Source organism: Jatropha curcas, chromosome 11 (assembly GCF_041381405.1).
Source record: "Jatropha curcas cultivar XTBG-Jc1 chromosome 11, XTBG_Jcur_1.0, whole genome shotgun sequence".
NCBI classification, from domain to species: Eukaryota; Viridiplantae; Streptophyta; class Magnoliopsida; order Malpighiales; family Euphorbiaceae; genus Jatropha; species Jatropha curcas.
In genome coordinates this window covers 5,233,317-5,248,853 of record NC_143161.1, presented here as the reverse complement: position 1 = coordinate 5,248,853, position 15,537 = coordinate 5,233,317, and the positions used below count along the sequence as shown (strand labels likewise).

Genomic DNA, 15,537 nt, shown 5'->3' with positions numbered 1-15,537 from the left:
TGTAAAACTCAGCAGTATGGGTTCTAGCCGAGCGGGATATAACATCTTTTACGGTTGCATAATAATTATTATTCTCGTGAATCTTTATAAAAGCATCCAAATTAGGATGTCCTGTGAAATAGGCAAAATCGAACATCCACCATTGACTACTTTCTCTACCTGTGCTTTGAAAATATTAAGAAGTGATTAATGAATTTTTTTTTTTTAAATTTAGACACATTAAGTCATTAACTATTTTTAATTTAATTGATGATATGAGATAAATAGTAATTTAATGAATTAAAGAACGGTTTATTATAGAAAATTAATTGTTTCCTTAATTACTATACATAAACTTTAAACTATATGTTTGCTTAATCGATATATATTTTCTTTCTTTTTTTTAGTATTAGGGAAGAAATGATTCAAACTTAGATTTATTACTAAACCGTATATACACTTATCATTAGACTATATCTTGATTTGTCTGCTGTAAAAAATTTTAAATGTCTTATATTTGTGAGTAAAATAAGTATTTTATTTTTCTTAAATTGTGATTTTAACTTATTATACTGATGATGTGTTATCACATTCTACTATATAATTTTGTCATTTTGCTCAAGATTTAGACATATGGGATCCAAAGTTGTCTCTTTCTAAATCTCTATAGTCAAAATTATTACCACTTTGGGATTGTTGGTGTATTTTAAGCTCCATGATACATAGTGAGAACTATTATTTTTTATAAGATAAGAATAAAAATTCCTTAAAAGAAATGGTTATTCTTGTCCAATAAGACAATTCAGGATCCAGACTTGCCTTGTGAGAATATTTTGGAGGGTTTATATTTCTTCATATTCTTTCTTGTGACTCTGATTGTGGACAATCTCAAATTACTCTGGAATAAGATTGTCTTTATTAATAAAAATTGGTAAGATTATACAAATAATCACTTGCTCTTACTGTTCTTCTAAATTTAGTTCACCGAATTTCACGGTTTACGCCTACATTGTAAAGTTTTTTCGTAAATTTTAACGTATTTTACCATTTAAATCACTTCTCCAGCTAATTACATAATTTTTTCAAAGGTCTTAGATTCGATATTTTGTGTGAACAGTTGTTAAAAATCAATAATTTTTTTTTCTTTTGTTAATTTTATCCTTTCACCTAACCCAGTAGTATCCCACTAATTATTATTGTTAAAAAAATAAAAATTTGAAATAAATAACAAAAACACAATCAGTTGCTATATCTATACATGCATGACAAAACAGTCACTCTCTGAAACAAAATAATAGAGAGAATCTTACAGACAAGATATATAATGAAGGAGCCCACATTGATCAGGTAACTTTAAAAATGGTATTTGAAATTGTTTACTGAAAGAGTGAAAATGATGGAACCTCTCATTGATTAGTCCTTCTAAATAAGGTTAAGAAACTTAATTAATTAATTAATTAATTAATTGATTGATTACCTTGATTAGATTTTGAAATCCAAGGGACTATTTTGTTTCTTTTAATAGAAGATAGAGAATGGAATATGTGCAGAATAGCAGCTAAGCTACCCACATGGCAGCAATTAATTGGTCCCACTTAAGGAACAATATTCCTATTGAAGATTCCTTCCAGAGATGATGATCCCTCTTCATAGGTCTTTTATTATTAGGAAACTTTAAAATGGAAGAAAGCTATCAAAAAATTAAATATATTATTTGGCAAAAAGCCCAACCAACACCTTATTTAAAAGGTTATTGAAAAATGCAATTCTTTTTTTTTTTTTTTAGTGTCAAAATATTGAAAAATGTTTAAATTAAAATTTATTATAGTGATCACTTGTTTGCTATTTTTTTTATTAATTATACTATCCTCTTAAGACTATTAATTAATACCATTAAATCAAAATTTATTGGTTGGTTTGGATTTTTTTTTTTTTTTTTTTAGCAGAGGGTTGTATTTATATTGTGTAGCATTAATCCAATTAAATAGATGAAGGAAACAATAAATAAAAATAACTCTTGCTAATTTTTAGAAAGCTCTCAAGAAAGGTGAATTGTGATCATAAGAAAAGGCAGACAATATGAGTATATTGGTACTTTTTCCACTTTCTATTTTAAGCATTGTTTTTATATCAATTATGCTCTCTATTTAACCTAAAATGAGCTTTTTTTTTTTTTTTTTTTTACCCATTTAACTACAATGAATGGTGAAAATTATCTAGAAGATTATGATTATTACTAATGACAGTGTCTCCAGTTTCATAAAATTTTTGACTGATCTTTTATTATTATTATTATTATTATGATTTTCTTGTTTTAACTTTGCCATTGATGATGAATTGGACAAAGCATGGTGTTTCAAAATCTTATTTGGAATGAGTATATCTCCATTGTAGAGTAATTGTTAGCTTCACATTTTCTGGCAGGCGTGTGTTTTAAATGATAAAAAAATTCAGCATGAGGGAAAGAAGAAAAAGACAATTATAAAATGCTCCTAAATCTTCACTTTTGGGCTTGAAACCCAATTCCAATTTTTGATAACCCACATAAAATAATTTGACCACTTGAAGCCTAATATGTTATATTTGAGCTTCAAGCTTCTTAAGCCCTCTAATATGGAGAGTTGGCTCACATTGGATCAAAGTCATTGTATGAACCCACTAGGCCTTTTCAACTCTCCATTTTCACAAGTATTGGAAATAAAGGTTTGGAGTGAGCTGTGAATAGCGGATTGTAGGGCTATAAACAAGTCAGCCCAGCTTTGGTGAGTTCAGAAATCTGAGTTCGAGCTCGATAATCATAAATGAGCCAACTTTTAGCTCAAAATCTATTAAAACCAAAGGCATTGTTTTAACGTAGATTTTAATTAATTTTGGCATATCAAGCTAACTCGAGAGCTTTTGGCACGATAGAGCTGGCTTGTGAGCAGCTTGCAAGCTAATGACTTAAACTTGAGCTCGGTTTGATAGGTTTATCAAACGAGCTCGAGCAAGCTTTTTCAGAATCGAGTTTTAAATAGCTTATGAGCAGCTTGTCTCGTTTATAGCCCTAAGAATAGAATGGAATGAAAATTGAAATATGAATTTTTATTTTTTTGTTTAATATATGTCTATATGGAATGGAACAAAAATTTTAATGCTTTTTTTTTTTTTTTTTTGGTTATAGTTGTAGGGACGAATGAAATGGAAATCGCTAAAAAAAATCCATAAATATAATTTGATTATAATTTAAATTATTCAATGAAAATACATGAAATTATATATACTAAAAAAATTTAAATTTCCATTGACTTTGATTTTTGTTTTGCTACCTTAGAATTTCTTTCTTTTTTCCTTTAATTTTATTTATTTTTTTAGCATAGATAAAATTTTCTAAATTTAAATAATTTTCAAAATTATTTTTTATGAGGTTATTATTATTCAATGATATATATATATATATATATATATATATAATTAATATTACTTTTTAAGTAATAAAATATTCAATATTATTTTTCCCGATAGTCTATAAGTTTTAAGTTCTTAATATTTTTAATGCTTCTTTTTCCTATATTTCTATTTACTTTGAGATTTATATGGACATAATAAGATAACATGACAAAGCATTTATTTATACATTTTAACTCTGTACATAAACTATAGATTTTTAACAGCATTAAAATTCAATAGGAAACACACACTACAAAAAAATCGCCGATTTGCGACCGATTTTTGAGACCGACTTTTTGGCATTTTGCAATCGATTTGTCGGTCGCAAAATGCCGTTTTTTTAGTAACAAATAATTAAACTTCATACTCAAGACTTTGAAATACAATAATAAAACAAACATTATTATTTAAATTTCCTAAAAATAATACAGAATAATAATAAAAATAAACATTTTGCATGATGTATAAGCACATCACTGCCTTAAATATTAATGCAGGTGGATTATTTGCACATAAATTGAATGCACTAAATTATTTTTTAAAAATTATTAAAAAATATATTTTCTATTTTACAACCCATTTTCATGTGAATTTAAAATCATGATAAGTTAGGATGAAACTATTAACTTAATACTTGAATGCATATTGTGATGCATGAAAAATAAAATGATTCAAAATTTAACTCCCTCCACCTCCTTTTCATTTGAAAATTATAAAATTCATTAGACGGTTCAACGGACTGAAAAAATATTGTGAACTATATAATAATAGTAACATTTCATTTAACTCACCAAATTGGGAAAGAACCTCTTGTGATCGAGAGATCTCGAACCTGAGACCTCACACCCTGCATGTAAAATGAGAAGACCAATCTCATTGCATCAACCGGCATTGTAATATAAAATTAATTATTTTAAAATTTAATTCCTCAAAAAAATTTTATTTTAAAATTTAAAATAAAAGAAAAAAAATTTATTGAACAGAAACTAAATAATGATGTTGTGGACCCAATTTTGTGGGAAGGGGGAGAAAGAGAGAGAAAAGTGCAAAGAGTGGCAAATGGGAAAAATCCAAACCTCAAATAACCGGTCAAACCCAGGAGTAACGGTCTCGTGTAATAAAAGAATTAAAAAAATAAAAAAAATCTGAATTTAGGCGCGAAATTAGGATTCAATATCTCCATACAGTTACTAAAGTTCAGGAACGGAGAGAGAAAGAGTTTTACAAGATACAAAACACAGATAGAGAGAGAAGAGGCAGAGGGAGAGGGAGAGATAGAGATAGAGAGAAATCAAAACAACAAATAAAAACTTTTCTTTAAAAATTATGGCTCAAGCACAGCCTGTGAGAAAGATTGAACAAGAACAAGATGAAGCGGAACAAGAAACCATAATTGCTCCTCCTCATCTTCATCAACAAATTGAAATCAAAGAAACATCAAAACCTAAATCAACACCAACAAGTGATAGTATTAGTAGTAGTAGCAGTGCTAGTAATAGTGCGCCCTTCAAATTCAATGCGCAAGCACCTGAATTTGTCCCTAGATCGCATTCTCCAAGCCCCGCTGCCTCTCCCGCCGCCGCTGCCGCTGCCGCCCAGACCCAGATGCCTATTTCTGGTTATTTTTATCCTTGTTTCCATTATCTTGGTGCCACTACTGGGTCTGATTGGTTCTTTCTCGGGGAACAAGACCCACATGCCTATTTGATCTCTAATCCAAATCTTGCTTTGCCCAATTCCTCTAACAAGACTACTCTTCTTACTGATGATCTTCGCCAAAAGATCCTCAAACAGGTCCTTTTTTGCATTTCAACATTTTTTTGGCCCTCATTTTTGTGTTTATTTTATTAACCATAAGTTTGTAAATTTTGTAACCTAATTTTGGTTTTTAGCCCTTCTGTTATAGCCTTTGAATGTGGTTCTCTCTTGAATAATGAAATAGTAGGGTATAATCCTAGAGATAAGATTGATTTTGATTTGAATTTTTCTAACATTTATTGGCAAATTTATGTTAACATAATCAGAACACGGGAAATTACAAGAGAGGTACTCAACTATGTTAATTGGAATGTGAAAAAAGATTGTTTATGGATCAAATTCCTTGTAGGATTAAGATATATTGGATTGTCTTTGTCTCTTTACAACATCATGGTTTGCCTTTTGTTGATCGAAAAGAAATATTCATTTAGATCAAGCAAAAATATTATCTGATAATCTGTTTGGCAAAAAGTGATAAGGGTATGGAAAGGGATTGTAAGTAGAAAATTTCCTAGATCAACATTCAACTAATTACACATATAGGCATTTATTTGTATCTATCAACTGCGATTATCTAGTGTTGGGGAAATAACATTTTTCCTTTTTAATCTAACAATCTTTTGGAAGCCTCTTATCCATTCGAACTTGCCAAGGCCTTGTTTTTCACATCTTATGCTTCTTTGTGATTTTCCTATCAAATGTTTCCTGTAATTTTTTTTTCTTGCTGCACAACATTATGAATTTATATTTCTTCCTTTTATTTGCACATTAAGCATGAACATATATCCTCAAAGACTCAGATGTTATCGTCTGTCTAAACTTATATACCTACAAAATTTAAGGACATTATCTGTAAATAGGCTTGAAATTATACCTACGCTTATTGTTTGTGTATAAACAGGTGGAGTATCAGTTCAGTGACATGAGTCTTCTTGCAAATGAATCCATGTCAAAACACATAAGTAAAGATCCTGAAGGTTATGGTAAGGATTATTGAGGAGCGTTGTTTTTTTTTTTTTTTTTAATGTTTTATGAACCTGTAAATCATTGTCATTGCACTTAATTGTCCTTGAGATTTTAGATAGAGTTCACTTAAAATTTTTCTCTCTACTACCACAGTACCAATATCGGTGATTGCTTCCACAAAGAAAATGAAGTCTCTTGTTAACAACAACCATTTGCTCGCCCAAGCACTTCAGTCCTCATTAAAACTTGTGAGTCCTCATCTTAAAATCACACAATCTCTTTGTTATCATTGATAGAAACAAAAGAACTGCAAAATTTAGACTGATCATCAGCTGTCTCTAAACATTGCAAATTTTTGTTGTGTTGGTTTAAGGTTGTAAGTGAAGATGGCAAGAAAGTTAAACGTAAAATCCCTTTTACTGAGAAAGACAGAGAAGACTTGCAGGTGACTTTCTTTTTTATATAAAGATTTGAAAATGCTGATTTGAATGAAAACCTTTTTTTGCCAATGCTGATTTAAAGCTCTTTTCATTTTGCAGTCTCGTACTGTTGTGGTTGAGAATTTGCCTGAAGATCACTCCCATCAAAACCTAGAGAAAATATTTAGTGTTGTTGGAAGGTTAAAATCTATTGCTCTATGTTTCTCTGTCGAAGTATATTAGCACATTTTCTCAGAAAAAAAAATTATAAAACAGGTAATTTTTGTTTTATATTATATAATTTCTTTCTATAATCAGTGTAAGAACCATCAGAATATGTCATCCCCAAGAATCCAATTCTTCACGCACTAAGAGCGATTTCTTCATGAGCAACAAGGTAATCATGAATCTAAGCATGTTTTGGTTTTGAATGAAGACTCTATTTGGAAGATTTTCTTATGAACTCTGTGTTTGCGTGTGCATGTGCATTTTGCTTTTGGCATAAAGCTGCATGCACTGGTGGAGTTTGAGAGTCCAGAAACAGCAGAGAAAGCGGTACGTTAAGTTCAGACTGTTAATATGTTATGATGTAAGTTTCTCTTTTTTTCTCTCTTTTCAATGAAAATGAGATTTTGTTACTTCACCAGGTTGAAAAGTTGAATGATGAGAGGAATTGGAGAAAAGGGCTTCGAGTCAGGGTGCTTCTCAGATGCTCAGTATGCCTAAACGAAGCTTATGATTTCCAATATCTTCTTCATATAGTCTTTTGTTTAATGTAGGTTTTTAAATGTGAACTTGTCCAGCCAAAATCTGTTCTCAAGAACAGAAAGTCTGAATTTGATGGCCTTTTGGATGATGAAGAATTACCAGTTCCTGAATCAAATGAAGATTCTTCTCCGACAAACAATGCAGATTCGGTCAATGAGAGTAATGTAAGCGACTCCGCTTTGTGTATATGATTGTCTACTTCTCATACATTTATGTGACGTTATGCAAATAATATGGCATTAATGTTCTGATCTCACATGATGAATTTATTTAGGTGGAAGAAAATTCAGGAGCACTGAAGAAAGGATGGGCAAGAACTCGTGGCAAGGTGAGAGGACGCGGTCAAAGCCATGGTGGGCGAGGGCTGCTTGCCCCGCCTTCACAATCTGTTTGCTCTCTCCAATGTGAAGCATCTGCAAAACATACCTCAAGGGGTCCAAGAATGCCTGATGGGACTAGGGGTTTCACCATGGGTCGTGGAAAGCCGCTAGGAACTCCAGCTCTGGCTAGTACAATTTTGGAATAAAAAGGGTATTTATTTTTTTGATTTTGATGAATTAGTTAAGTACTGAGTGGATTAGTTATTATGAAGCTACTGGAGGTTTTGGAAAGCAATTAGAGAAGCAAGAATTGGTTATGGGAGCCAATAAGTTTTGGCATGTTATATGATTTTGAGTTCTTTTAGGCATTATGGATGTTTCTTAATAATTTTAAGATTGTATAGTATCAGTTTGGTGTGTCTTGTGACAACCAATGCGGGGATTGCAATATTTTTTTCCTTGCATGACATTTTTGATGGTCCGTGTTGTTCTGGGTTGGATATAATTTGTATAAACATTTCCAATAATGAATTTGAGGGATACATCTCCCTCTCTCTCTCTCTCTCTCTCTCTCTCTCCCTCTTCCCGCTCTCCAACTGCTTCAACAATTTGGCAGGCCAGGCTTGAATATTTATTTGCCTTTTTGCAGTAAAATTTATCCATAAAAATTTCATCACAGATTAATAAAAATTGTGATTGCCTATGATTCAAAATGTTAGATAACTAACAGCCTCCTGTGATTTTGTGTCAGTAGTCATCTTTTGCTTTTCCTTTCTTCTTTTTATTTTTTCTTGTTTTTTTAAGTCCAAAAAGGCTATAAGAAGGTTACAACACCTTAGGAAACTGGTGACCCTCTATCGGTAGGTTGCCAGTAATGATGGATTTGTAATCTAAGCTATTTCCTTGTTTGGGTTCATAATCTAAGCTTTTGTGTTTGTAATTTAAGCTTTTATTCAATTGTTATCAATTTTTATTTTAGGTACCTCAAAAAAATGTAATTTTCTAAGTTCATATACAAATATTTTGAATGTATTTGCGTACATATTTATTCAAATTTAATCTTTGACTGGAATTATGGGGCTCGAAAGCAAGATCAAACCCTCCAAATATTTGTGTATTTATTCAAATTAAATCTTTGACTGGAATTATGGGGCTCGACAGCAAAGTCAAACCTCCAAAAATTGGTGTATGCCGCTATCAGCGACGCGCACACGGTATTCTTTAGTAAAAGGCGAAAGAATAGTTCGCGATGTGCTCACCGCGCGGCTGCATGATGGACGCTTTCGAACGACCTTCTAGTATATAGAAACTCTCTTGTGTTCGTATGTTTCTCTTTTCCGATGTGGGATATCTCTTCCGCAAATGCTTTCCTATGTTTCCTGGGCCTAGCTTTTTGCACTGAGCATGGCCTATCATATCCCCATTCCTTCCTGGGCCCAATTTTAAATCAATATTTTTTAATCTTATACTAACAAATCTTTTTTTAAAAAATTTATAATTCCTTTGTTTTACAATATAAGTTTTTATTGGATAAAGAAATTAAGTTTTTTTTATTTTGTTTAATTTGGGTGTTAATAGTTTAGTTTTTTTTAATTAAAAGTATCAATTGAGTGTGATATGTATAAATTGAAAGCAATCTTTTCATTTATATAGAGAATGGGAGAATCATCTTCATTAAAATATTCAAATACATTAATAAAATCCTCATAAAGAGAAAAATAAAAACTAAAGACGTGACAATCTATATCGAAAATCTAAGTTTAAACACATGTACATTTGAGAATTATTAAAAAATAATAATAATAATAATAAAATGAGGAGTAAACTATTGCTTTGATTTGATATGTAATGCTGGGAAGGAAAGTGGTGTTGTAAATATCTTAATTCAGCCAAAATTACAGTGACATTTATACTTCCACTCCTAATAATATCGCAATACAGATTAGTAAAGGGCGTGCTTCTCTATAGTATGATATCCTAGTCATTTCCTCTTTTTGCCTTTTTTTTTTTTTTTTCCTGTTTTATGGCACGTGCATGCACATCTTTTTTATTACCTAATAATTTCTTCTTCTTTTCAACTCCGTCATCTTCCTCAATGGAAAATAGTCTAAAAAAATGTTTTAGTTATCACATTAGTGCGTAAATTCTCCTTTTGCCTTTTTCTTAATTTCCTGTTTTATGGCATGTCCACGCACATCTTTTTGATTACCTAATACTTTCTTTTCTTAACTCTCTTTCATCTTCCTCAATGGAAAATATTCTAAAAAAAATGTTTTAGTTGTCACATTAGTGCTTAAGCACTATAATACTATTGCCATAACTCGAGGTATTCTTTTAGCAAAAGACGTTGTTCGGGATCAAACTTCTTCTTATTTTTATGGAAATTAAGATCATTTATCATTTCAAATAATACCTTATTGATTAATACATGACATTTTATTCCTAAACAAATTGGAGGCATGCAATTACTAATGCAAGCTTGAGTACATTGTTCCAATGGCAATAAAAAAGTGTACGCGAGTGTGAGTGCTTAAGCACTACAATTTGGCATTACTATTGCTATAAAACTCTTACTACAAAGAGGTATTTTTTTTATAAAGTATATTTTCTAAATATCGAACTTGTATTCTTATTTTTATAGGATTGAGAGAGTATTTACCGTCCAAGCTGTTATTTGAACGGCAATAAGAAATAAGAAAGTGTATCTGAGTGTGAGTGGAGGAAACTTGAGCCTTATGGCCATTAGGCTTAAAAAAGACATAGTGGTTTTGCCACTTTCTTTGCTCAACCAATAAAATCACTTCGATTTTTCACTTGTTTACACAAAAATCACTATAAATACCCATACATACATAATAACATTGCTCAACAGTCATTAGTGTTTCAGAAAGCAAATCGAATGGCTAAAATACTATTTTCACACTTAACCTCTATCCCAATATTCTTTCTGATATTGTCTTTAACCCATCACTTATTGAGTCCTTTTGCTTCTGCTTATGGCCAGCTTGATTATTATTTCTATGATAGATCATGTCCTCGCTTGCAAAATATGGTCAAGTACGGTGTTTGGGCAGCTCTCAGGAATGATACTAGGATTGCTGCATCCATCCTTCGTTTGCACTTTCATGATTGCTTCGTTAATGTAATTACCTCATTATTTATTCTTTTATTAACTAGGGTTCTGATTAATTATTTTAATTAGTATTATTACTTTCATTAGTTGTGTTAAAAAAACTAAAATTCGGATGGTAGCGCCATAAATGAGTCAAGCTCGAATTTGAATTGTTTAAAAATCTAAACTCAATTCATTTGCAGTATACCCTGTGCATATATATATATAGTTCGTTTACAAACTTGTTAGCTCCATAATGAGACTTGCGAGCTTCATTTCAAATCCCGAGCTTGACTTGTTCATTAAACGAGCTCCATAAGCAAGCTTAGATCAGCTCATTAAACTTGTGAACGAGCTTTTTTCGAGCAAAATCTTGAGTGACTTACGAGCTGCTTGGCTCATTTACAGCATATCTAATGGGCTGAAAAAATCTATGGCAAAGATTTTTTGTTAACTAGCTTGAGTTTACAAGTAATGCATGCTGGGTGCAATTTCATCATTTAATTCAATTTTCTTGGTTAATGCTTCATCAATAGGGTTGCGATGGATCTATACTTCTTGATGACACAAATGAAATGAAAGGAGAGAAAAATGCTCTTCCAAACAGGAACTCAGCTAGAGGATTTGAAGTAATTGACAGTATTAAAGAAGATGTTGAAAGATATTGCCCTTCAACTGTTTCATGCACTGACATATTGGCTCTTGCAGCAAGAGAAGCTGTCCTACTGGTAATCTCCCTCTCTCTATACACATTAATGTAACAAGATGGATCTGCAACTACCACTGACTATTTAAAAATTTTTCCGGTTGGTTCAGTCTGGAGGGCCTTACTGGTCTGTTCCATTAGGCCGGCGAGATGGATTAACTGCAAGCGAAAAGGCAGCAAATGATAACTTGCCTTCTCCTTTTGAATCTCTAGCAAATATCACTGCTAAATTCACTTCAAATGGTCTTGATTTAAAGGATGTAGTTGTTCTCTCAGGTTCTTGCTATGTTCTTATCAATTGATCTCTCAGATTCTTGGCATAAATACTGATAATCTTGTTTTTTTTTTTTTTTTTTTTTTAATCTTTAACAGGAGCACACACTTTAGGTTTTGCACAATGCTTCACCTTCAAGAACAGGCTCTTCGATTTCAAAGGCTCTGGAAAGCCTGACCCTGCACTCGATTCTTCACTTCTTACAAACTTACAAACTATGTGCCCTAACAAAGACACATCAAACAGCAATCTTGCTCCTCTTGACTCTGCAAGTGCTTACAGATTTGACAATTCATATTACACTAATCTAGTGAGCAACACTGGCCTTCTTGAATCTGATCAAGCCTTAATGGGGGACTCAAGAACTCTTGCGATGGTTAATTCTTATAGTTCATATCCATATCTTTTCTCTAATGATTTTGCAGCATCAATGGTGAAACTGGGCAATGTTGGAGTTCTTACAGGGAAAAAAGGGCAAATTAGAAAGAATTGTAGGGCTGTAAATTAATTAGTTAAATTGGCTTTTGATGTCTTTATGCAACTTGTTATTATGTATAGTATATTTAAGTTTCTAAAGTGAAATAGCACAAAGGGTTTTCTAATAGTAAATAATTTAGTTAGTTGTTGGTTTGGAATTAAGTGGCCATTAATGTTTGATATCAATGTGGAAACCACATTTCAAGAACTAGAAATTTGATATTGGCAGATTCTTAAACCTTTGACGTGGATATATAATTATCTCCATGATTAGCCTTAGTTGTACAAAATTAGTGGAGTTCTTAAAAAATCCAAACTAATATTGGGATTAGAATCATTTATTTTGATTCTTCACCGTTTATACAATAATAAGAGGTAGACCTCTCTTAACTCACCAAATTAGTAAAAATAACTGTGGCCGAGAAAACTCAAATTTAAAACCTCTCACTTCTCATTCAAGTGAAAAAACCAATCAGACCACGCCTGATAGACATTCTTTGATATTTTTTTAAATAAATCTGCTTTGTCAACTAAAATTTTTACTAAAAGATAAAATTTTCTAAGTGGTGAATGAAATATATAGAAATAGACTCAGAAAAGAAATAGACAAGGAGTGCTTAGATTCCCAAAAAGATATAAAGAAAGGGCTCTAGATGCCTCACCAAACTTTGTGCAATCCCATTAGTCCTCCTCTCTATTTATTTATTTATTACAATAACAAAAATAATTGGATTTGCCAAATTAAATTATTGTAGGCCATCATGAACTGTCATAATAATCATCATCATCATCACCAAGAGATGTTCTCTGCCATTCAGATTAGATTCTTTGTGCACAGTCTTTGACCTCTATTCACTGCTTCTTTGACTTTGACACCTAATTAGGCTTCAAAGTTCAATCCCAGTTGCTATAAATTGGATTATAAATTATTCTACATGAATATGGTTTCAAAGATTCAAGAATTTATCCCAAATAATTATTTATAACGTTAATAATTAAAAACTACACATGAAAATTTTAGTGCACATATATATGTTTTGCATTTTTATATGCTTCACAATCTTTAAATACTCTGGATAATGCTTCATTGTTTCTGAGCATAACAGACAAATTTGATGTATTTACTATATACATAATTTTTTTTAAGAAAAATTTTAATGAATGCTGTTGTGTGATATCAGTATGATGCATTTAAAAATATAATGAGCGCTCCCAATAATCTCTTAATGATGAGATGAAAAACATAAGACAATTGTTCATATATGGTGATAATATGATTATTTCTCATAGAAGAACGGTAATAGTTGAAACCGATATATTATAGTTGAGTGGCATAACTATTGCATCATCTTAAATTGAATATTATGAGAAGTATTGAATTAAAGTTCACATTAAAATGTAATTAATAATAATTGAAATCTCAAAATAATTAATAATTTATGATTCTTAATACGTCAAATATTAAAATGATTAAGAAAAAAATTTTAATAATTAAAGAATTCAAAATAGAGACTTTCGTTTTTTTTTTATATATATATATAAAAGATCGGCCATATACCTGGGCTACCAGCTAGGAAGCTTAAACATTTAGCTCCTTTACCTGTTATCTTTTTCCTGTTTTAAATGATGATGTTACTATGCAGTGGCACTTGTTGACTATGGCTATGGCCATGAAAGAGGAGGAAAAATTCCAGTTCAAAAGTAAATATTATCAGACTTTAGAGAAGTGAAATTTCTAATCTTGCCTGGTGAACGCAGACAGCTACCCATCATAACAGCCAATGGCAAACTTTAGCATACATGGGGAGAAAAAAAGTAGGGGAAAACGAAACTTCGACCAATTGGCTTAAAGTTTTTAGATATAATTTCTAGCTTTTTGAGTTTTTAAATAAGAAAAAAAAAAAAAAAAAAGAAAAATTCTGAAGCTTTTTGACCTCTAATGAGAAGTGAACTACCTCGTTGCTAGAGAAAACAAGTTAATGATGATTGTCTTGTCTGGCCTCACTGGCTATGTAGCCTGGTGTTCTGCTTGGAGCATTGAAATATCATTTCGCAGGAATATTACACGAGGCAAATCAAACAAAGAGAAGAAGAACAAAAATAAATAAATAAATAAATAAATAACAGGAAAAGAAGAAGAAGAAGAAGAACCACGAATCATAAATATAAAGTCATATTTCTCTTTATATATTGAAAAGGGGTACAAGAACTTCAATCTCTATATAAATTTTTTGTTCTCATTTTGTTCAATTCAAAACTAAATCTGCACTGACGTTAAAAAACAAACTTTAATCTCAAATTAAATGGAATTTGATCGTATGAATCTTTATTTTCATTTAATTGTGAATTGTTTATAATTAAGTCTGAACTACTATTAAGAAATATTAAATTTTTTGTGAATTTACAATTATGTTGTGTAACGGTGTATGTCGAAAATTATTAATTTTTTTTTTGTTTATTTAATATAAATTTGGACTCTTAGTTGACTAGAAAACAAAATGGTTACAACAAAATTCTGGTATCATAAAAAGGATTTCAACAGTAAACAGAACTCAAGAACTCCAATTGTCAGTTTTGGATGGCAGAATTATTAAACTTGTGTCCAAATCATGTTCTAAGTGTGGTAAATAGGGAACATGTGATTCCTTCTGTATCGCATTGCTTGTTTCCATATTATTAATGCTACTATTGGACTCAGAAGTTTAGGCTATGTTTGAAAATCCTCAAATTGAAAAGGATTCTATTCAATTTAATTTTTTAGAAGCAATAAACTAAAAACACTTTTAAAGTTGCGGAAAATAATTTACCCACAAAAAATTTATTTTCTATTTTATTGTGAAATTTAAGATTTTTATTATAAGACTATAAGAATATTGAATATTATATAGAATAGTTACCGGTGATCACCGGCGAATGATCAAGTTACAACAATAAATGATCACCGATTATCTATAAGGTCAAAATTTACTCGTGAAATACTAAGAATTTGGCTCAATAAAATATTGTTGAAGTTCAATTTTTTCAGATTCTTTTAATAAATGAATCTAATATGATCTAAACAAAGTTAAAATTTTTACAGATTATTTAAAAGCTTAAATAACTTTCATGAAGCCCTTTTTGGCTTTCCTATTTATAAACAATAGCAAAGCAGTTTTTCATAGCTTCTTGCAGGCGAAGAAAATGTCATAAAGAAAAGCTCCTCTCCTTCTCTCAATTTGAAAAGGGTTTTTCTTGGGCTTTGGTTTCCAACTCAGACATTCCTTCTTTCCTTTCCTCTCTAAAACTTTTTCACCACCACTTTCACTTTCTCTGCCTCTCCTTCCTTCTTC

The 15,537-nt window shown here is 31.0% G+C and overlaps 2 protein-coding genes and 1 non-coding gene across 5 annotated transcripts; 2 read left to right on the top strand and 1 right to left on the bottom strand.

Moving 5' to 3' along the window:
• Positions 1-4,629: 4,629 nt before the first annotated feature.
• LARP6C (RNA-binding protein) lies at positions 4,630-8,199 on the top strand. 3 transcript variants are annotated; one of them, XM_020679246.3, is made up of 10 exons: positions 4,630-5,202; positions 6,068-6,149; positions 6,286-6,380; positions 6,506-6,577; positions 6,672-6,751; positions 6,870-6,948; positions 7,059-7,106; positions 7,199-7,249; positions 7,355-7,483; positions 7,594-8,199. In XM_020679246.3, the coding sequence occupies exons 1-10, from the start codon at positions 4,735-4,737 to the stop codon at positions 7,843-7,845; spliced, it is 1,356 nt and encodes a 451-aa protein (XP_020534905.1). In that variant the 5' UTR covers positions 4,630-4,734; the 3' UTR covers positions 7,846-8,199. The 3 variants fall into 3 exon arrangements, with proteins under 3 accessions (XP_020534905.1, XP_020534903.1, XP_020534904.1); XM_020679244.3 differs by having other exon boundaries at positions 7,331-7,483; XM_020679245.3 differs by having other exon boundaries at positions 4,631-5,202; positions 7,199-7,267.
• A 591-nt stretch (positions 8,200-8,790) lies between these two features.
• LOC119371496 (U5 spliceosomal RNA) lies at positions 8,791-8,907 on the bottom strand. The gene has a single exon (XR_005179120.1). It is a non-coding gene; the product is annotated as a U5 spliceosomal RNA (small nuclear RNA).
• Positions 8,908-10,525: 1,618 nt separating this feature from the next.
• Positions 10,526-12,400, top strand: LOC105634232 (peroxidase 10). The gene is made up of 4 exons (XM_012217061.4): positions 10,526-10,781; positions 11,288-11,479; positions 11,568-11,733; positions 11,830-12,400. The coding sequence occupies exons 1-4, from the start codon at positions 10,539-10,541 to the stop codon at positions 12,237-12,239; spliced, it is 1,011 nt and encodes a 336-aa protein (XP_012072451.1). The 5' UTR covers positions 10,526-10,538; the 3' UTR covers positions 12,240-12,400.
• Positions 12,401-15,537: the final 3,137 nt, after the last annotated feature.

Coding starts and splice junctions, on each gene's coding strand:
- LARP6C (XM_020679244.3), top strand. CDS start 4,735: ATGGCTCAAGCACAGCCTGTGAGAAAGATTGAACAAGAACAAGATGAA. Junction 6,752..6,869: donor ATATTTAGTGTTGTTGGAAG/GTTAAAATCTAT, acceptor TTCTATAATCAG/TGTAAGAACCATCAGAATAT. Junction 7,107..7,198: donor CAGAAACAGCAGAGAAAGCG/GTACGTTAAGTT, acceptor TTACTTCACCAG/GTTGAAAAGTTGAATGATGA.
- LOC105634232 (XM_012217061.4), top strand. CDS start 10,539: ATGGCTAAAATACTATTTTCACACTTAACCTCTATCCCAATATTCTTT. Junction 10,782..11,287: donor TTCATGATTGCTTCGTTAAT/GTAATTACCTCA, acceptor CTTCATCAATAG/GGTTGCGATGGATCTATACT. Junction 11,734..11,829: donor GGATGTAGTTGTTCTCTCAG/GTTCTTGCTATG, acceptor AATCTTTAACAG/GAGCACACACTTTAGGTTTT.